Genomic DNA, 21,748 nt, shown 5'->3' on the forward strand with positions numbered 1-21,748 from the left:
GAATCCCATGCACAGCTATAGACTGGGGACCGATGAACTGGGCAGCAGTTCTGCAGAAAAGGACCTGGGGATAACAGTGGATAAAAAGCAGGATATAAGTCAGCAGTGTGCCCTGGTTGTCAAGAAGGCTAATAGCATATTGGGCTGCATTAGGAGGGGCATTGCCAGCAGGACGCGGGAAGTGATTATTCCCCTCTATTCGGCATTGGTGAGGACGCATTTAGAGTATTGTGTCCAAAAAGGATGTAGACAAGTTGGAGAGAGTCCAGCGGAGGGCAACCAAAATGATTAGGGGGCTGGAGCACAGGACTTATGAGGAGAGGCTAAGGAAACTGGGCTTGTTTACTCTGCAAAAGAGAAGAATGAGGGGGGATTTGATAGCAGCCTTTAACTACCTGAAAGGGGGTTCCAGGGAGGATGAGGCTAGGCTGTTCTCGGTGGTGGCAGATGACAGAACAAGGAGCAACGGTCTGAAGTTGCAGTTGGGGAGATCTAGGTTGGACATTAGGAAAAAGTTTTTCACTAGGAGGGTGGTGAAGCACTGGAATGGGTTACCTAGGGAGGTGGTGGAATCTCCATCTTTAGAGGTTTTTAAGCTGCGGCTTGACAAAGCCCTGGCTGGGATGATATAGCTGAGGTTAGCCCTGCTTTGAGCAGGGGGTTGGACTAGATGACCTCCTGAGGTCCCTTCCAACTCTAATATTCTATGATCTTTCCTAAGTAAGCTGCTTAAACCAAAAAATGCCACGTGTGATGTGTTTTCCCCCTCCCTTGCAATCTGGCCTGGTGTATAGCTGTCACCCCAATTCCTCACTGCTGGGCCCTGGCTTTACCCCGGTTTGCTGTGTGAACCACCCACTCCTGGGTCAGCCCACGCCAAGCCTCCTGTGAGTAATCAGTCCCTGGTCCAGTGAAGGAGTGCGTCTGGCCAGCTGCGCGTGGGATAGACCCCCAGCCAGCACCCCCAGCCCCAGATGCAACCCCGGGAACTGCCATCTGGCCGGGTTCAGTACTGTACACTGCACCCTGCAAGCTCATTTACATTTGTCCCTCAATTTATCAAAGAAATTGATATGCACCAGCTCTGTCACACTAAGTGAGGTCTCAGCCATACACTCAATCCACATCCACTTTTTAGATAAAACAAACAAATACATTTATTGACTACAGCAAGTTTTTCAGTGCTTCTAAGTCAGAGTAATATAAATCAAGAGATTAATAATAAGTCAAGGAGTTGTTCACAATTAACTAAAAGGTGACTCGCATCCTAAGTAAGATAATATTTCAGTAGATTCCCAGTCTGTGAAGATAGCTTACCCACAGCTGGTTGTGATGCCTCTTGCAACCAGGCCCCCCGTGGGTAGATTCTCAGTCCTTGATGTTGCTTGGAAGATGGATTCCAGGGGAGAGCCCAGAGACAGACGCCTCGGCTTTTAACAAGTTTCCTCGACAGTCCCTGGGGTCAGGTGTTCGGCCATGGGTGTGATTTCTTCCACTTAAACCAGCATGCTCACAGGTGCTTAGGCTAGTCCATTGTTCCTGTATGCCTGCCTCTGCATCTATCCAAGCCATGTGAGACACATGTTTGGGGATATGACACAACAGAGTTTCATATGTGTACGTACGTGACATCGCAGAAAACATGCTACCATAGCAATAATGTTCCGTATGCCATGAGTATTCCAAAAACACCTTACATGGCACACTTTGCACCAGACAATACCCAGTTGCACTGGAAGGGTGAACATGGAGTACAGCGTGTCACACCACTGTTATACCAGAATCAAAGAGTCAATGTGACGTTACACCAGTCTGACTGTGTCCATTTAAATTCCCACCTTGCTTGTTCTGGGAGAACTCCCCTGTGCAGACAGGCCTTCCCTGTCACTGATGACCCCTGAACATCACCTAGCTCTAAGGCACTAACCAACCCTCTCTCCTCATAGCGGAGGGTCCCCAGTAACTTTCAGTGCGTGTTGAATAGTGTCTGGCAGTTTTGCTTAGAGAAGCTGAGAACAGGCAGCGATTGTGGCTTCCCCTGCGGGACTTGATCTACAGGGCTGGTAACTAAAGACTCCCTTGGTTCGAATCTAGGGCTGGCCCTGGTTTTTTGGTCGTTGGCTCTCAACAAGTTCCCCTGTTTCTCTGTCTGTAACCGCATACCTAGCTCTCAGGAAGGCTTGATCAGTTGCAGGGGTGAAAGGCTAGATGTTAATCATGTCCTTGGCAATGCTGATAACTACCCCTTATCCCTCCTCTTCGTGCCCGTCTGGCTGAGTTCTCACTGCACAGTAGTTGATCTTTGATCGATGTGGTTAGTTGGCAGTTTCTTGACAGCCCCATGTAATGCTGCACTAGTAGCCTGCCCTACGCACATCCCTAGAGGGCGCGTCTATTGCCCGACCCCATGGAAACCCCACAGGGCTGCCGGGAGTGTCGAGGATCAAGCAGCTTTCCCCTTCGGTTCCCTGGGGATCCAAATTCTCAGCACGGTGCCACGGGAGACCCTGCACACAGGCCCCCGACCAATTTACTGCCCCTGATGATGCCCCAGCTCTCTTCACAGAGCAGTGCTGTTCACGCTCCAGGCCTAACGCCAGCTTGGGCAAGTATGTTCCACCTCCTGCAGCGTCCACAGGAGGAAAGATTCTTAACTTCCGGTCCTGGACCGTGTGTTGTTGTGTGCTGTTAAACAGTGCTGCGTAGCCCCCCAGAGATGGCCCCCTTTCAGTGGTGGCTGCGTGATATATTGTAATTCTTTTGGCCTCCTTCATGCTGAAAGGTGCTGAATAACGTATCTTTATCATTCTTATTGAGGCTATTTTAAGTGTATAATTATGATTCTGGCGCTCTGCACAGCGACGGTCCAAACTTACTTCCTCTAGTGAAACCATTGGGCACTTGCAGACCGAGACTCCCTTTCAAGAGCAAAAATGACCTAGCTAAAGCCACTTGGTAGCAGAGAAAAACCTGATTCATCCTTAGACAATTTGTATACGTTCCTTTTCTCTTCTTGTCTCTTGCTGCTGCTTATGCACGAAGAAGGCTCTTAGCGCTGCAATCAAGTGATCTAAAGACCTGTCTTTTTAAAGCCGTTTATCCCCTCCCCAGGCACAGGCAGGGAGTTTGCAGTAGTGCGCTAATATTCTCCTCCAAACCCATGTCGGTCGCTCATGAGCGCTGTACCCTGCCGAGTCCGGCACGGGAGAACCGTGATGGCCTGCGTAGCGTGGCCATGCTAGGTCAGCACGCTGCCTTTGAAGCTCTGCGCTGGAAGAGGTGGCGGGCTGGTAAAGGGTTTGTGTGTGCAGTCCTGGGCGTGACTGCATGGGAAGTGGGGGTGGCAAAGGCAATGACTGGACCCTAGGGCTGGCCTGCCAGCTGAGTGGTAGCACATGGCCTCTCAGTGCAGGTGGGCTGGGGGTGGGGAGGGCTGTGGAGGCAAAGTTCTCAACCAGCATGTGAGTCCCTTAGAGCAGAACATCCACATCCTCCCTCTCTCCATTTCTGTCCCTTCCCTTTTCTCCAATGGGTCCATTCGTAGAAACGAATCCAGGTGTCTGAGCAGCTGGAGAGCCACAGGGTGGCATGGCGGCATTCGCCCAATCGGTGGGGGGGGGGGTGTTATGTCAGAAACATTTGCGGGAAGAGGGTGCAAAGTAGTATTAGCAGAGACATTAGATGTGATTGCATTCTGTCCTGCCAAGTCGGGAGGGGATAGGACAAAAAGTGGGCCACATAGACCTATGCAAAGTCTGGCCGGGGGGCAACTCGCCGCCTTGTTTACTAGCAAAGAACGCCCCTGCTCCTGACGCAACGCTGGTCCCCACTCGTGACACACCTTGGAGTTAGTGTGCGGCAAGCCAGAGCGTGAACGTGCAGCTCACCAGCCTGCAGTGCGCTAACTGGCTGCATGCACCCTGGTGCCGGGCACGAAAAGTGCGCTTCCGTGTCTTTCTCTTTCTCTGTAGATTGTGAGGTAATAGCTTTTATTGGACCGACTTCTGTGGATGAGAGACGAGCTTTCAAGGAACAGGATAGGCCCTCAGTGTCACAGCTGAATACAAGGCAGGGCAGCCTGTTAAGCATAAGGAGTTAACACAGGTTGCAAGAAACCATTCAAAATTAAGTGGGCAATTTAACACCCTGGCAGTCCAAGGGTAAAGTAGAGTTGGTGGGTTACAGACTGTTGCAGTGAGACGTAAAACCACTTTCTGTTGAGTCCATGATTTTTGGTGTCTTGCAGAGCTCTGAATTTGAGCTCTTGGACTCATTATTTGAAGGTGCTGTGCAGGTTTCCTTTGAGGATGAGGACTGAGAGCTCAGATATGGCGCAATCATTTTTGTGGTGGTTTTTGTCTTCTCGTTTTTCTGCGTGACGTCGTTCGAGAGCATTGTAATTGTCTGGTTTCACCCACCAAGTTACTTCTCGGGCATTTGATGCACTGGTTGAGGTACACCACATGTTGCGATAGGCACATGCAGGACCCAGGGATCTTGAAAGGTGTGTTGTGTGGGGTATAGATCATCATAGTTGTAGGGATGTGGCTGCAGGTTTTGCATCTGGTTGTTCTGGCAGGGTCTGGCGCTGCCGTGAGTTTGGTGTGTCCTAGTCTGTGAGGAGCTCGCTTCTGATAAGTGTGGTGAGTTGTTGGAAGGTCAGATGAGTTGCTTTGGGAAAGTTCTTTAAGATGTGGTCTCCATCAAGTGTGGGCTGGAACTGGTTGATGTTACCCAGTAACGATACTGGCTTTATGTCTCAGTACCACAATCTGTAACCCGCTAACTCTCCTTTGTCTAAGAAGGTGTTTCTTGCAACATGTTCATTCCTTATGCTTCCCAGTCTGTCCTGCCTTGCACCTCACTGTGACCCTGAGTGCTCTTCTCAAATGGTGGCACTCAAGTTTCTCTTTCACCAACAGAAGTTGTCCCAATAAAAGATATTTGTCTCTTTCATGTCCTGGGACTAAGGCAGCAACACTGCAAATAGGTAGATTGCCCGGGAAATTGTCATCTCTGTCACAAACTTCAATTGAATTAAGCTGAAGTATTTTAGGAGTTCGTGGTATTCAAAATGGTATTCAAAATGGCGAGACCGTCTAATGCAGTATTTCTCAACCTGGGGGGTTAGAGGGGTCGCAAGTGCAGAGCTGGTATTGGGGGTGGCAAGAAAGGCAATTGCCTGGAGCCACAGGGGCGCCATGAAACTAAGTTACATGCCTCAGCCCCATGGGGGTGGGACTCAGGCTTCAGGGGTACAGTAGTTTGGAAAGGTTAAGAACCACTGGTCTAATGTCTCCATGGGGCAGCCGTGACTAATGTAAACTCTGGAAAGCATTATGAGCTTCCAAAGACTATTTGAAACAATGAGCCAGACCAGACTGAACTTTGCAAGTTCTGTGGCTTTCCCCGGAAATCGCTTGGGGAAGTGTATGCGGATGTACCCCCCCTGGGGATGCAAAAGCTCAGCCTTTAGAAGCTTTGCCCTGAGAAGTGGACCTTAGTCTACTGGTGACTTGTGCCATGAGGGCAAGATCAGAGCCCAAACTGAATGAAGGAGTGACTCTCAGCCTGATGCACAGGTGCGCTTGTTCTGAGCAAAAGGTGTTAGGAAGCTGTGTCAACAGAAGATCCTCCGTGTGGGGTTTGAGAGACTCTTCGTTCACTTGCCAGAGCCCTTGTTGCAGCTGGGGTGATCTCTGGCAACCTTATTACCCTGCATGTAGGTTCTTCTGTGGTGTGGTGCTTTCACCTTGAGAATAAACGGGCTTACTGTGGAAAAGCTGTTTGGTACCTTGTACCTGTGACAATTACACTTCTTCTCCCCTCTGTGAAGAAGGCAAAGCAGGCCTGCTGGGAAACGCAGTGCAGGCAGGGAGCTGAGCTTCCTGGAAAACCCCAGTTGGAGAGGGAAAGATGATAGCTGGGCACCTAGAGCAGGTGCTCCCACAAGGCACCATGACAGACGAGGCTTTCCAAATGACTGGCAGCTGCTGGTTTCACATGGTGGCTTGGGGCTTTGCTGTCTCCTGTTTGGTGGAGCATCTAGGGCTGGGCTGCTAGGCAGGGCTACGGCCTTGGGTGCCAACTGGCTGAGGGAGTGGCCAGCCCCCCACGTCTTCAGCTGAGCCCCTGAAGTAAAAGTGGCCTTTGGAAGTGGACTGAAACCCACAGGCTGTTGAACGACCATCCAAAGACCCCTCCATTGCAGCTGACCTAGGGTGGCCTGACTGGAGGGCATGGATGTTGAAGGCAGCCTGCCACCATATTGATTCCCTCCACACTGCAGATTTCTGCTGTGCTGGGGTGTACCCAGCAGCAGGCCCCTTGTCAGCATCTCGGGCCAGCTGCAAAGCCACGACTGCTGAATGAGATGTGGCTCTGAGGAGCTGATCTTGGCCAGGGGGGAGTCCCACCCACGTGGGGTCACAGATCTCTCTCCTCCCCCTCCTGTGGAGACTTCCAGTTGCTGGGACTAGTTCAGACTTTCCCCAGCTCTTTGTCCATGTTGTTTATTGCCTGGTCTGTCTCTCTCTCTCTCGCTCTCGCTGTTCCTGTTGGAATCAGTCCCATTGCTGGGAGCTTGGGGGGTAACAGGCCAGCTAGTTCAGGGTTTGTTTAAAGCCTGGGCCCTGGCTGGCTGCGCCCTTGTGCTGACGTGCTTGGAAAAAAACAAGCACTCCTAGAATTGCATTGAGTCGCTTCCCCCTCCCCCTCCTTCCTGCCTTCCTGCCAGCCAGGGGAATTTTTCAGGGCTCTGGCAGTCAGACATAGACCAAGCAGACGGCGGCGCTCTATTAGATCGGGTACCGGTGTAGATGGGCGCTGTGAGAGCAGTCGGGTGGGGAGGGGAGGGGGGGGGGAGCTAGAACTTGTCCCTTGCAGGGCTGGATCATTTGAGCAGCGTTCGCTTGCCTGGTTGTCCCACTTTGCCTGCCAAGGCTGGGTTAATCAGAGCCATTCCCGATGGAGATATCTCTTAACCCGATTCCTTAGACGATTAGACCTCTCAGTTGAGTTAAGATGGGAACAGAAGGAGTGCAAGCAAAAAAGGGACTCCGAATCTAGGTGCTGAGAGCATAAGGTGCAGAATAGTGAAGAAAAAAGGGAGGGTTGATTAAATAGGGAACAGGGTTGGCAAGCTGCTAATTAAACCATCCTGAAAGCGAGCCTTGGCGTGAACGTATGGTTGCAAAGGGGATTCTCGCAGTAGCAGACACCTTGGCAGTCACAGGTGCCTGCGAAGACATTCTGAAGGAAGGAATGACCGATCCAAGATGCCAGTGGGAGGCGTGTGAAACGTTCCAATTATGACTGAGAAACCATAACTACCTGTGTGAAATGCAAGTTAAGCTGTGCCTGGGGGTGGGGTAGAGGGGACTTGGGTAGCAGTGGAATTCTTGGATACAGAAGAAGCCAGACTAGATGGAACACGAGACTAAATAAAGGGCAGAGGGGGCGCTGACCACCCACCGCAGCACCCTACTCCCGGCATGGTGTGGAGATGGGATCCGGGGGCTGCACCCTTGGAGAACACGCCTGCACCCTGGTTCCTGTGGGTGCAGCTGAACCTGTTGTCCATGCTACAGCCACCCCTGTGCAGGTGCCGCTTTCCTGGGGGATGCCTCCGCTTCAGCGGCGCTGGTCACTAGCCGCTTGGATTCAGAGCCCCTGCGTGTGGTTCACACGCTGTACCCAGGTGGGGAGGGGACATCTGCTTAACTCGCCTGGAGTAACCCAGCTGGGGCTCCCAGCATGGACCATGGGGTGAAAGAGGAAGCCGCTCTGAATCTAGGCGAATCAGCGTGTACACAAATGCAAGACGCATGGAACCAACCATGAGCATTGGTGTTAAACAATGGCTGACGCCCTTTAGTGGGGAGAGCATCTGGTAGCCAGAATACCTGTCTGAATGGCTTCTGTCTGAATGGGAGAGACACCCAGAAGCGTTGGTGGATGGGAGGGGACGCAAATTGTATGGCAGAAGCACGCCCCGTGCTAGGGAGCCACAGTTTGTCACTTAAGAGGATCCCACGGCCAGAAAGGACCCTTGTGATGAGGCAGGTTGACTGCCTGCACCAGGCTGGCCCTTGAACTGCCCCCCAATACCTGCAAGGGCAGATCTGCCAGAAGAACACCCAGTCTTGATTTTAAAAAATGCCTGTGATGGTGAATTTGCCGTGACCCCTGGTGAACTGTTCCCGTGGTTGGTAACTCTCCCTGATGAACACTTCACTTCTTCTTTCCATTCTTTGGGCAGTATCCAAGAATCCAAAACCAGGATGTTATTGACCTTGGGCAGGAAAGCAAGGAGATACTTGAGTTCCCGTTGCATACTTCACTCGTTGGGGGCGAGCTGTTGGCTAACTTGTATCCACACCCCCGGAATCCAGGGGGCTTCCTGAGCAAAGGAGAGTGAGGGGCAACTTTGTGATCCAAAATGAGGATCTGTTCCTGTTCCTCGATCTGCTCCTTACCCCCAGGAAGGAGGTGGCTGAGACTGGGAGAGGGGCAGGGAAACGTCTCACCGGCATTTGCCAGCGTTTGGATTCTGCAGGTTACGGAGGGCTCTTGGAATGAGGAGTACTGGATCTGGGGAAGCGCGGTTCTGGGGAATTGGGGAATCAATGGTGAGGCACAGCGGGAGGAGGTATGCTGCAGGCAAGGGCTCTGCTGCAGGAGAAACTGGAAGTGTCTCCACGAGGGGCTGCTCAGGCGTCTAGCTATCCTGGCAAGGGGAGAGGTAGGCAGCCCTGCGGGGCTGATCTTTAGAGGCTTGCGGGGGGGAGGGGGTTCAGCAAGCTGAGTAGCAGCTGGTGGAGAGCAGGAAAGAAAGGGCTGGAGGGGATGTTGGCCCACTGATGACCGACGAGCGGCCGGACGGTAGTGGGGCTGGAGAGTGCCTAGGTGTAAATCCCCTGGAGGAAAATAAAGTTGGGGTAATTTAAAAAGGGAGGGGAACACCTATAAGCATGCCTCTGGATCAGCTGGGCCTGGGGCTTGGAGCCGGAGGAACTCTGGCTTTGTCCAAGTGATGATTGCTTTGGAAAAATCATGGGAAACGTGTGTGTCTGTCTGTCTGTCTTTCTCTTTCTTTCTTTGTCTTTCTCTCTCTCTGAAAAGAACAGAGACCCTGGTACCAGTCTTTTCCGGCAGAAAGGGGTGGTCTCTGCCCCACAAGTCTAACTCCTATCCCTAGTGAAAGAAAGGATGCCAGAACCTGGGGCATTCAACAGCACCGATCCTGCCTGCTCATTATTGCTCAGTTTCCTAGAATTACAAACAGGGCACATGCAGGGAGTGCAATATAATCTGCGTGGATTTCAGGGAAGCCTTTGCAACTGTCCCCTAATGTATTGCTCACCAAATTAAAAGTGGCTGTATACAAACACGGTCCCGTAGGTTGAAATCTGGCTGAAGGATCATAAACAAAGGCTAATGATAGGTGTCTAATGGAGTACTGCAAGATTTTGGGTTAGATCCCCTCTTAGTAAATATCTCTCTTAATTACCTGGAAGGAAAAAACAGCATGTTAATGAAATTCCCAGATGGCACCAAATTGGTCTAAATTGCAAATGGAGAAATAAGACCAAGGGCTCGAGAGAGATCAGCTGCCCAGGTTCCTAATGATGAGATGACTGAGCTTCAGCTGAAAATTGCCTGCAATGGAGATTCACAGGGAAGGGGCAGGCCTGGGCCGGGGCACTGCAGAGAGACCCTAGGGGGTGAGTGGAGAAGAGCTGGGGATGAGATCCGGCAGCAAACATAGCTTTGGGCTTTCGTAACAGAGGTTTCACATGACCTAGGGTTGCCAGCTTTTGGCTGGGCGAATTCCTAGAGATTTCATAATCTTTGATTCATGGAGGGACTGCAGGCCAGTCCCGTAGGATTGGTGACCCTAGTCGCATCATGGAACAGACAGCTGTGCCTTGCCATATGGCTCTGGTGGGATTGCACCTCTCCCAGACAGGAGAGCAGCCAGGGAAGAAGAGCGGGGCTGAATGGGGTCAGGGATTGACTGAGTGGGGCCCCATCTACGTAAGAAAATTGTTACCATTTAACTGGATTGGTTTAGAAACCAACTGGCAAACTGTGCAGCCCCTTCTTTTGGCCTCTCCTGAGGCCTCCACCATGGAAACACGTCCACACAGCACATTGCGCAGATGTTACTGACACGGTTTGTTCCATCAGTGCCACTTTCTCAGGTAGTCAAGGCCTCCTATTGCTGCCTGGCCTGAAGGTGACCTAGACCATGCAGGGGGCTGCCCCCCTGCTGGTGGACATGCAAACACAGAGCCCACGCTGTTTCTTTGCATTGCCTTCCCCAGCCCCCCTCGCTAGCCGTGCTGCCCCATTTGTCCTGTGCCCCCCTTCACCTCGAAAGCCCTACCTGCCCTGAGCTCGGCGCCCACCGCTCTTCATTCGAGTCCCCACGTAACCCAGCTTAGCTGTCCATTGAGCTGCAAAAGGATGAGCGCCAGCTGTGTCCCACAGCACTGCTGGTGTCCCCCCATCTGCCTCCCTGGGGCTCTGTGTCCTGTTCTTTCCACTAGCTGGCTCAGCGTGGAGCCTCTGTGTGTCCGGCACGGACGTGCCCAGCGTGCTAGGAACAGCAATACAAATACTCCAGAGACGCTGAGAAGGGAGGGAACCAGCTGCGTGGCTGCCAGGAGTGGGATGAAACTCAGAGGGGAGAATCTCCCCTTTCTGATCTACGCCCGTTGAGGATGGGGGCAGCTCAGTCTCTTGGAGCATCTGCATCTAGGCCAGGCGACGCTCTGGACCGTGCTCGCTAGGGAGGTGAGCTGGCCAGTCAGCTGGTGTTCGGGGTCATCGTGCTCCAGGCGGCAGGAGGTGCTGGGGGTCGGATCTGTCTCTGTCCTGCCCCCGTTAGCGATGGCAGGGGTTTGCATTTCCCGTGGCTGGCAGGTGTGCTCTGAGCTGTGTGTCAGGCGTGCAGTGTCGGGCACCGGGAGGATGTTAGCAGAGTTTAGCTACTGAGCTAGGAGCAGGCAGGAGTGGGTCTCTTTGCTCAAGGCCAGAGCCTCTGCTAACAGCGGGTGCAGCACTGGCTCTCTGCTGGGAGCAGGCGGGTTACTGCACTCTGGGACCTGCCGTCTGGCAGCAGCTGCGAGCCTGCAGCCCCGCTCCCACGGGCAGGGTTTGGGTGCAGGTTGTCTAATTGCGGTTCCCTCTGTTTCTTTCCAGGTTTCAAGTGCCCCATTTGCTCCAAATCTGTGGCTTCCAACGAGATGGAAATGCACTTCTTCATGTGTCTGAGCAAGCCCCGCCTCTCCTACAACGGTAAGGGCTCCCTTTGTGCATGGCGGCTGGCTCACGAGCCAGAGGGAGGGCGAGGATATGTCCGATGGCTTGCTAGGCAGCTCAGCCCAGGCCCTGGAGAAAAGCCTCATCACAGACAGACGTGCTGTGTGGTCTCTCCCAGAGAGCCAGCTCACCTCGCTGCTGTGGGGCGAGAGGGGTCAGCTGTCAGGCTTGGAGGTCGGATCTTTCCTGAGCTGGTTTGCTGGGGGAGCGTCACCCGGTTAACACTCTCCTGGGCTGACTGGCTCTTCTGGCCCTATGCGAATCCTGCAGGGCCCTACTCAGTAAAGCTGAAGCATAGCGTCTGGGGAGGGCAGAGTGGGGCATCTCCCCCCAGCCAGCTTGGGCAGCATGTGTGGCGTGGGGGTGCCCATCTGGGGTCACTTTGTGTCCCGAAAGGCACGATCAGTCAGTCAGGAATTGAACCTTGTGGGTTGGAAGAGACGACTCGGCCAAGACCCCATGTAGCTGGTGGTAGGGTCTAGTGGTGCAGATAACCCACTTCCCGCTTGCAGAAGAGCCTGGGGCTCTCCTGGGTTGTTCCTGGTTCTGCCACAGTCTCGCTGTGGAGCCCCAGGCAAACCACTTAATCCTTCTGTGCCTCCCTGTCCCCTTCTGTGAAATGGGGGTAGCTCTGGTCACCCTTCCCAGGCTTTGGGTTGGCGTGGAAGTGCTGTGAGCTCATGCGCAGGATGGATAGTCACTGCTGTGAGGGTCGTCCCAGCAGAGCTGGAGGTTCTTGGAAAGCAACAGCTAGAGGTCGCAGCCAGCGTTGTTGGGAGGGCGGTGGTGTGGCATGCAGGGCAGGGACCCTGCCACTTCACGTGGCATCCCGGCTGCTTTCAGCATGCCCCTAGCCTGGAGGGAGGATCCATCCGTCCCTTGAACGTTACACGTGCGCCTACTGGGCAGCTTGTGCATGGGGCCAGGCCATTGTGAGCAACCAGCCTATAAATGGGCTCCCTGCCTGTGGGCTGGGTGTCCGGGTGACCCGCATCCCAGCTGCAAGAGGGTGCAGGGCTGTGCCGCCTGCGTGGCCTGGGGTTCTGGTTTGTGCGGCACCTTGAGAGCGGTGTGGGGCTGGCCCAGCCTGTTCCCGGGGTGTGAGCTCCAGGGACTTGTCCGGTGCCCCCCATCCTGGCCTGCAAGCTAGACCAATTTCTGGATGTCTGGTATTGGAAAGGGCCCATCCTCCTCCACTCCCAAGCGGGTGGCCCGTGCCCCAGGAGAGTCTGTGTGGGGTGCTCACACAGCCTGGCCTGCCCCGCCCCATGTCTGGGGACACACCCGTCTTGTTCCAGGGGCTGTGGGTTGTACCCCAGGGGCTCATTCTGCCACCCCGTTGGCCTGGCAGCTGTGAGAAGCCCCAGCTGGGGACCCCTTCTCCTTCATGCTGCTGATCCTTCAGTCCACATGGAGCCTGGATCTCCGCGCTTGCCATCGCAGGCATCCCCTCTCCTTGTCCCAGCCCTGGGGTGCGTGCTGCTGGATCCGGGGCCAGGTGGCTTAGAGTAGTGGGGGTTAGTGCCAGGTAGGCGCTAGAAGATGGGTGGGCCAGGGGCCAAAGGACAGACCTGCCCGTGGGTTGGGTTGACAGAGTGAACTGAATGCAGATTGTCCGCTCCATATCTCCCCAGCTGTCCGAATGTGCAGAGGTCCACCTAGGGCAGTGGCTGTGTTTTTCGTGGTGTAGGGGGGAGCCTGCAGGCTCAGCGATTCCCTAGTGCAGCGGGTGAACAGGGCAGGGAGCAGCCCCAGCAGGAGGGTGCATGGGGATGAAGGGGCTGGGGCATGGTGTGACGCAGAGCGGAGAGCCCTGCCAAGCGGGGATGCTGCAGATAGACACAGCACAGTCTCAGAGCTGTCTCTCCTCTCCTGGCTTGGGAGGGATCGACATCTATGCACGGTAAAGGCGAGCTGAAAAGCTGGCGGGAATGACCTCTGCAACTGATGCACCCTCCTTTCCTCGCCTGCCGAGACCCACATTCACCGGTGTGCATTTGCCCTGTGAGTTGGGGGCCCCGAGGCCAGGCCGTTCTGTGCTCCTCGTGGTGGGTAAGGTGTTTGTGACGGCAGCGTGGAGGGGGCCGGAAAGTGCTGCGCTTGGAGCTCGGTGGGTGGCTAAAGGGATGAATCGAAATGTGTTCAGATCCCTCTGATCGCCTGGTGTGACGTCTCCTGCAGCCCGCCTGTGACACGAGACCTGGTGAGAGTCATGATACAAATGGGGGCTAGTAGCTCTGGCAGTGCCCCTCCCTCTTGAACCACAGCATCTCCTGCTGTTAATCCTGGAGGCCTCTATTTCTGTCCAGCTGCCTCTGTGGCTGCTCACCCCTGGGGGTGCAGGGCTAGGCACTAGAAGCTGGCGTGCCTTGATTTCAAGCCTCAGGGGAGCTGTGATGCAGTGGCATTGCCCCAACGTCAGCTGGCCCTTGCTACCCCCACTTCCAGGTCCCGCACAGTTCCTATGTTCTACCTCGCTGAGCACTCGCCATCTTTGATAGGTTTGTCCTCGCACACTTCTGTGAGGCAGGGCTGCTGCCCCATTGTGCGGATAGGGAAACTGAGGCACAGAGCCCATGTCATTGGCCAGAGGTTGCCCAGGCAGTCTGTGGCAGAACAGGGACTTGAACTAGCATCCTAACCATCATGCCACCTTGTGACAAGGCCCCTGCTTTCCGTTGCAATCCTGCCCCAGCACTGGCGGGTTAACAGCCCATTCCAGGGACACTCCGTTCCCCACGGCCCAGGAGCTGGGGCAGCTCCCCAAGCACTACAGCCCCTCTGCTGAGCCCGGACAGTCAGCCCCCTCCAGCCAGCCAGGGGCGCTCTCATGGGCTAGGGTGTGGTGCTGTGCAGGGCCCCCTCCCCCAGGGATGGCACACAATATGGCCCTGAATCTGGGCCCAGTCTTTCTGCTCTGGCAGGGCAGTGATATGGGGGCAGGCCGGGCAGTTGGCAACCATCCCCCTTGTGGGGGAGGCGCTGGAGAGAGGGAGGCCAGAGAAGCAGAATTGGTATCGGAGAGCAGCAGGGGTGTAGAGAGACTCAGATGCCCCGGCAGTGCAGGCCTGACACATGGCTTCCAGCAGCCTCCACGCTCCCAGGGGCTGGTGTCCGGCGAGGAGCCGGGGCGACCCCTCAGCAGGAGCGGGCATGGTTCGAAGTCAGGCTATGGGCTGAGGGGAAGCCCATAACAAGCCCCTGCCTGTGACTGAAACGCTCATCCCTAGAGCATGGACGGGGTGTGTAGAGCTGCTCCGGACAGGATTAGACAAACCTGTGGCAACCATCCAGCGCTGTGGACACTGGTCTCTCCTCCACTGCTGCCAGCTGGGGGATAAAAATCTAATTGTTTTATTTAAATCGGATTGTTTTATTTAAACCTATTTAAAATTAAATTTGAAATTGACAACCTACATCAGGGCCTAAACTACTTATAATCTATTACAATCATTTAAATTAAATACCAGAAATAATATTCAGCAATATAGAGTCGCTGCCAAGTGTTAAAGCAAGTCAGACCCCTGAACGGCTGGAAATCATCAGCGAAGCGCTAGGAGAAGGAGTTCCTTGAAGAGCTAAACCAGCTTTTGACAGCAGGTGCAGCCAGTGTGGTGTTCATTTCAGTTTGTTTGGCCAGTTCAGATCAAGGGATAGTTCATTCAAAATTAAGAAGCCAATTGGGAGCTGAAAAAGCAGGAAAACAAGTTTTCCCTCTCCAATCTAGGAATAAAAACTAGGCATGACAGGATCAGCTCTACTATTTCTAAAATCTTGAAGGAGCTGGTGATCAGAAACAATCAGTACAATTCCTTAACTACAGATAATCCTGCTTTTGTTTTAAGAATCTTTCCTCTTTCCAGCATTTTTAAGGTAGCTGTTAATAAAACGACAACAGAAATGTAAAATGCTGCTTTTGTGCATTTTTAGCTTCATTTGAATTTCCATCCAAATAGAGCCTCTCACAAATCACATGTAAAACATTAATGTAGTCACTAAGAAACGCATCATTCAGCATTTTCTAACATTATAAAAAATGTAAACATGAAGAATTGGAATAAATGTAAGTGAAGTTATATAGTTGCTTAAATAAATGTCTAGGTACAGTGCTCCTCTCCTAGCTAGCAAAGAGAACCCTCAAATTCAGAGTAAAGGCTAGATTGGTTGGACATTAACATGTTTCAATGGTTACCAATGAATGAAACTCAGCCTCTCCTTAGGAAAGACATTAAGTACAAATGCAAAACACGATTAAAATGGATTGATTTAAGGCCAGGTTTTCGACTTGCTGCTGTAAATTATGATTAAAATCGGTGATTGAAATTGCTTTGATTTAAATCTCTCCACCCTGCTGGCAGCAATGGTGGGGAACTCAAGGCAAAAAAACACAGCACTGAGATTGCTAGAGTGTGCGGATGGCGTGACACGAGCTGCTCAGAAGTCGAGGCGGTAAGGGAGATGAGGGGAGAGGGGGGGAGTAGATCTGGCCATAGGAAAATTCTGCATCCAAGTAATTTGCCTGCCTCTCAGCTGTGCTCTGTCTGCTCCTGTAACTCATTGGTGTGGTGTTGCTCATACACAGTTAATGTGTATTTTGATCTCTCCTGGGGAGAGTTTGTTCATTTGCCATCTTAGTGGTGTTGAAGCAATTTACAGTGTGTTGGCTGCTGGAAGGAAGAGGGGTGGCTGCAGCCCTGAGCTGAGATTTGAGGCTCTCTCAAGTGTCAGGCCTGTTCTGTACATCGCAAGGAGACCTCTGGGGAAGTGGGGCTGCAGAACAAGCAGGGAAGGGGAGTCGAGAGGGCCACAGGACCAGCGCATGTTTGCATTGGGCTCAGTGCTGCAGGAGGTGCCGCCTTTCCCAGGGTATTGCTCGGTTACCCTGGCCAAACTCCAGCTGGAGCCCCCCTGTTGTTCCACTTCAATACCCTAGTCCTCCCTTCCCGTCCAGGAACAGACTGGGGTAGCAGTGCTCCACCCCTGAAGCAGCCACAGTGCCATGCTGGGTGAAGTTGTGTGGCACACCAGGGGGTGGGGGGCCGAAGGGCAGTCTGTGGGGTGTTTCCCAGAGGAGCTATTGCAGTTAACTTGCCCATTTACCCGGCTGGGCATCTGTATTCTAGCTCCTCAGCCAGGTCCTCTTCCACTTGGGTGTGCCCGTGTGCCCCCCTCCCACATGGCCCAGTGTCCGTCCGCTGCCCTGCTTGGCTATGGGAGATCTTTCCCCGGGCGCAGCCAAGAGATGCCTGCAGAAAGTGGTGCCAGCTGCTGCCAGCCCTGGAGCCCGGCCCCCCTCCACGTTGCCCGAGGCTCTGCCGTGGAAGCAGAATAGCCGCTAGGTTACAAGGCTCTGCAGCCGAGCAACAGCAAGGTCCTTGGGGTTTATAAATAGCCTAGTGAGGCCCACACAGGGATCCCACTGGGAACGTGCCAGCAGCTTCAGCCCCTCGCCTGAGCTGCATGGAAACCTACACACCTGATTTGAAAAGGCTGCTGGCACCTACTCAACTGAAGATCCCCCGGCACGGGCCAGCCTTGTCCTCCCCTCCGATGGCTAGGGTCCCGCTGCTTGGAATGCCCCAGTCCAGCGCTGGGTGTTGGTGCTAGACGCACAGCCAGGCCCTGCCTTCAGCAGCCCTGCCAGCTTCCACGCCTGGCACTGCCCTGCGGCCGTGCCAACAAGGAGGAAACCTGCAGCCAGGAATGCCAGGCAATTGCCAATGGGGAACAGCCCCACCGCCAAGGGCAGCAGGTGGGGCAAAGTGCAGTAGTCCTGGCACTCGGCATATGGACGCGAAGCCAGGCACTGCCACGGTGGGCAGCCCAGGTCCCTGGCCTTGGAGCTGCGCCTCCTTTCTGTTGCGGTGCTGGTGAGCCCTGCTGGTTTGACGGCCTGGGGGCTGGAGTCCCCAGTGCAGGGGCAAGGTGATGCCCAGGTGGCAGCAGTGCCAGCCCACGCTGCCCTCTCCGGCAGCAACTGCCTGCACTCGTACAGTGGGAGCCGTGCCCCCTTGCACTGGACTCTGGCCAGCCGTCGCTATGGGCCCACCCCTGCCCCTGAGAGCTGAGGGACGTGTGAGCAGCTGAGCAGGGAAATGGGGATGGCACAGCTGGGCAAGCTTGTCTGTGATCCGTACTTGGGGTAGGGCAAGGAGCAGCCGGAGAGGGGGAGGGGGCAGCCACAGCTCCTCAGCTGCCCAGCTGTGGCCAGTGCGGGGGTGGGGGAAGGGGGCTGAGGAGGGGGTGCTGGGAGGAGAAGAGAAGAGCGGCTGTGCGGGTGAGACCCAGGTGACAGCATGAAGGGGCGTGTGGGAGGCGCTGGCTTGTCAGTGCAGGCTGGGCGCGCTGGCAGAGCCATGGTGGGGGGGCGATGGCAAGTTACTAGGCTGCCAGCTATGATGGGCTGGCCAGGGAGCGGCGGGAGGGTCAGGGTTACCTGTCCCTGGGGCACAAGGGGGCTGCCCAGAGTGTGGGGCGGGGAACCAGCCCCGGCTGCAGCCAGCCAACTGTCACTGAACAGTGCTGCAGCCCGCAGAGGCTGGGGGGGTCGTCTTGTGCCAATGGCCTGGCATAGCATGGCTCTGGGCTCCATGCTGACGCCGGCAGGCTGGGGGAGATTCATGGACAGGGCCCATGCTGGGGGGTACCTTGCTGCCCACCGTGACCCCCGGGCTCCTGGAACCCACAGCCTGAGAGGAGCTGGGCGCTGGGGCGGGGCTCACACCTGGGGCTGGCAACCAGAGAGCCTCAAGTTCTAATCCTGGTTATGGCCCGGGCACCGTAGCTTTGGATCCGGGCGCCCTGCAGCTAGCGCTGGCCAGAGCCTCGCAGCACGGTGCTGGCTCAGCTCCCTCGGGCAGGGGCAAGGCCCCGAGCTGCGGATGGCTGCCCAGCCCAGCCCAGGGCACGGCAAGGCCTCCGGGTGGCACAGCCGCACCCTTCTCCTGTGCACTGAGGGGTGGCACTCGCCCATCAGCCGGGCTTGGGCAGCTTGGCCCTGGTGCCATCTGCCGCGTGCGCTGAGCAGAGCAGTCGCTGGGTGGGCGGCGGGGGTGTGATTGATCTTGGTGGGGGAGGGGATCTGCGGGGGGCTGAATGTGTCGTGGGGCATCACAAGAGTAGGGGCTGGCGAGGAGGCCCGGCTGCAGAGAAGCTGCTTTGTCTCCAGCTTTGCCTCTGGGGTGGGGGGGAGCCTGCCATGGAGAACGGCAGCCGCCCTGCCCCCTCTGATGTGACTGACTGGGCCGCGGCTGGCGTGCGCCCTCTGCCCCTCCATCCCCTCTGCCAGTGATGTGCTGAGCAGTGATGGCAATCTGGGCCAGCTGTCAGTGCCAGGGCTATGCTGGCACCGCCCGCAGCCCCTGGTGTGCTGTGAGCCGGGCTGGGTCGGTGCGAGCTGGAAATCAGGTCAGGGGGAGGAGATGTCTCTGCGTCACCCGCCGGGTCCCCCTCCTCCCAGCGTGACGAATTACAGAAAAGGCTTGCTTGTTGCTGGGCAGCTGCCTGCTCTGGCATGTCTCACTGCGGCCCCCTCCTGGCCTGGGGCTCTATGAACCAGCCAAGCAAGCGAGCCCCTACCCGTGTGTGCCCGGCGAAGGGATCTACCAGCCGGCACAGCTCTGAGATGATGGTGGGCACCGTTCTTGCCTGCTTCCCGCCAGGCACTCCCCGCGCTCTGCACTGCTGCTGCGGGGGCCTGGAGCCGCCAGCAGACGCCCTGAGCGCTCCTGCAGATGGATGCGTAAATGATTCCTTCCCTGCAGCGACTCCTGGGCTAGCACAGCCTGAATCCCTCCTGCTGGGGCTAATGCAGGCTGCCAGCTGTCAGAGAGGAGCAACCCCTTGCAGCATTTGGGGGGATGGGTTGAGCCCTGCCCCGCGGCCAGCCGGGCTGTGCACCGCTCCCACCGGTGGCAGCAGCAGGCAGCGCTCTCAGGGCTGGAGCGTAGCCCAGACGTGCCCCAGAACCTGCCCAGTCGCTGCTGGGAGGGGCTGTTATCCTGGTACTGAGTCCATGGGGCATAAGTGGCACGAGCGTCTCCTGTGCTGTCCCCCCCAGTGCCAGCCCCCTGCTGTGTCACCAGAAACACCAATGCAGGCCAGCTCCCAGGCTAGCCCCAGCCCAGGCTGGCGAGTCTGGGCCCTGCTGTCCTCACCGTCCATGCATGGGCTCCATGTCTCATTGCCACATGGCCAAGGGGCTCGCCAGGCTGTCTGTCCAGGTGTCGGAGGTGGGACAGAGGCTGCTGTCCCAGGAGCGGGGGCAGCGTGCTAACGACTCCATCTCCCCATCTGCTCTGGCTGGCAGTGCCCGAGAAAGTGCAAACCAAGCCCCTCCCCTGCCCAGGGCACGGTTCTGCCTTCACTGCGTTGGGGCAGCTGTGAATTCGGAGACTGGTTTTGGCTCCCGGGAGAGAGCAGCACGGATACCGCTGGCATGCAGCAGGGCACTGACTGAGCGGCCTTTGCAGTCCTGCAGCCCCTCTGCTGTTCCAGCTGGGCGCCCACGGCTCCGCCAGACCCCATGGTGCCACCCGGCAGCTGTTTCAGTCCACACCACTTCTGCCTTGCACAGATGCCGCCCCCACCCCCGGGCAAAGCTGGCCCTTTGCACTGGAGCAAGCCATGCGCTGTGAAGCTGCCCGAGTTGCCTGCTAGTCTGAGAACCCCCAGCTCATCTCGTGAATGATTCTGAGGCCCAGTTCCCCAGGGAATAGCCCCTGTGCTCCCTCCCGAGGGGCAGAGCCTGCGCTGCTGGCCTGACCCACGTGCTCTGGGCCTGGAAAAGGCAGGACAGGTTTGGAAGCAGCCTGAGTCGTGCTATCTCTGGCCTCTTTCGGGGTGGTTCTGCCTCTCGCTCGCTGGCATTTGCCCAGCTGTAGCATGGGTGCTGGGCCGAGCTGGCAGTGGGATTCCTGCCTCGTGGCCAGATGGACTAGAACGGAATGCAGAGCTGCTTGTGTGCCATCATGGGGCCACGTCTTTCCGTGCGTGGCGGTGGGAAGTGTGTGTTCTTCTTGCCACGCCCTAGGCACTGCCAGCAAGGTCCCAGGGACGGCAGCATTGCCCTCCTATGTCCAAACGTTGGGGGGGGGTGGTCTCTTCACCCCATACTGCACCCCCGAAGCCTTTAGCACCACATGCTCTTGCTCCTGTGCCCGGCCACTCCAGAAAGCAGCAGTGTAGGGGCAGGGGTGCTAATTTCTCCTTGTTTGGCACGGCTCAGAGCTAGCCAGGACCCGGCTATGGGCACACACCCACTTCCCTGTGTGTACAAGGTCTCGCAGCTGGATTAGCTTCAGAGAACAGATGCAGCCTTATGCCCCACATCAGCTGCTCTCCTGCCAGGGGGCAGGGCTGGGGCAGCCGGGCAGGCAGTGGGGGGTGAATGAGCGTCTGCATTTCCTGCTGGACCCAGCTTCGGCAGGGCTGCTAAAGCTGGCCGAGCCGCCTTAGTGTTGTGGGGGGCTTTGTCTAATGCTCTGGGAAGGATGGACTGGGAGCTGGGGTGTCTGTTTATCTCCCTTTGCCCTGTGTGGCATTGGCTGGATCTCTGTGCCACTGATTCCCCTCTGGTGCCCCAGGGACAATGATTCCCTGGCTTGCAGGGGTGCCGGGAGGTTTCTTTTATGTCTGCAGGAGGCAGAGAAAGGCGAAGTGTTACTCAATAAGCACCCCTTGGACTGCGGGACTCCCTCGGCGGCCCCATGGATCACGTTGGATTCTGTGGGGACATGGATTGCCCTTGTCTATGCAAGGAGTCATGTAGCCAGCCTAGAGGGGCCTGGGCCAGGTTGTGGTGAAAGAAAGAAACTCCTGGCCCTGCAGCTAGCCTGACCCGCGGGCCAGCTCCAGTTTGAGGGGTCCTGTCACTGTACTAGGTGTGGGGGGCTGCTCTGTCCACACTGGGGTCGGAGCTGAATGGAGATATGACTGATGCAAGTTGTGTGTCCTGCATCTGGGCCCCACACACCCCATGCAGCAGCCGGTGACTGCTGTCTGGTGCAGAGTTGGGGGGGCCCTAGACTTCCCCCTTGGCAGAGCCCTAGTGCCCGGAGCCCCTAAGCCCCTGGTGATCAGCATGGGGGGTGAGCAGGCAGTGTCACCGAGCCGCAGGGTGGCGTGGGGCAGTGTTTGCCCCCCAGGGGCTGCTTGCTGGGGATGGCGCAGCGCGCACTGTCTGCCTCTCTCTTATCTCTCCTCTTTCGACCCCTCCTAGATGACGTGCTGACTAAAGACGCGGGCGAGTGTGTGATCTGCCTGGAGGAACTTCTGCAGGGGGACACGATAGCCAGGCTGCCCTGCCTGTGCATTTATCACAAAAGGTATCGCGCCAGGCACGTGCCGCCCCCGGGAGCTGAGGGAAGGGGTGGGGGCTGGCACAGAATGGCTGCTAGTGGGCAAGCCCCATTGCAAACCC

At 56.1% G+C, this 21,748-nt stretch overlaps 1 protein-coding gene across 2 annotated transcripts in view; it reads left to right on the forward strand.

Annotated features, from left to right (window-relative positions):
• The window catches only part of ZNRF1 (zinc and ring finger 1), a 73,387-nt gene that overhangs the window by 48,961 nt on the left and 2,678 nt on the right, over window positions 1-21,748 (forward strand). Inside the window, exons 2-3 of one of the 2 annotated variants that reach the window (XM_067530163.1) lie at window positions 11,209-11,304; window positions 19,904-20,133. In XM_067530163.1, coding sequence (XP_067386264.1) covers window positions 11,209-11,304; window positions 19,904-19,986 — 179 coding nt within the window. In that variant the 3' untranslated portion in view covers window positions 19,987-20,133. Of the gene's footprint in view, window positions 1-11,208; window positions 11,305-19,903; window positions 20,134-21,547; window positions 21,654-21,748 lie in introns of those variants that run through there. The other variant, XM_067530162.1, reaches the window with a different exon arrangement.

This window comes from Emydura macquarii, unplaced genomic scaffold, assembly GCF_026122565.2.
Source record: "Emydura macquarii macquarii isolate MOO-44397 ecotype Brisbane River unplaced genomic scaffold, CSIRO-AGI_Emac_v2 contig_3042, whole genome shotgun sequence".
NCBI lineage: Eukaryota > Metazoa > Chordata > Testudines > Chelidae > Emydura > Emydura macquarii.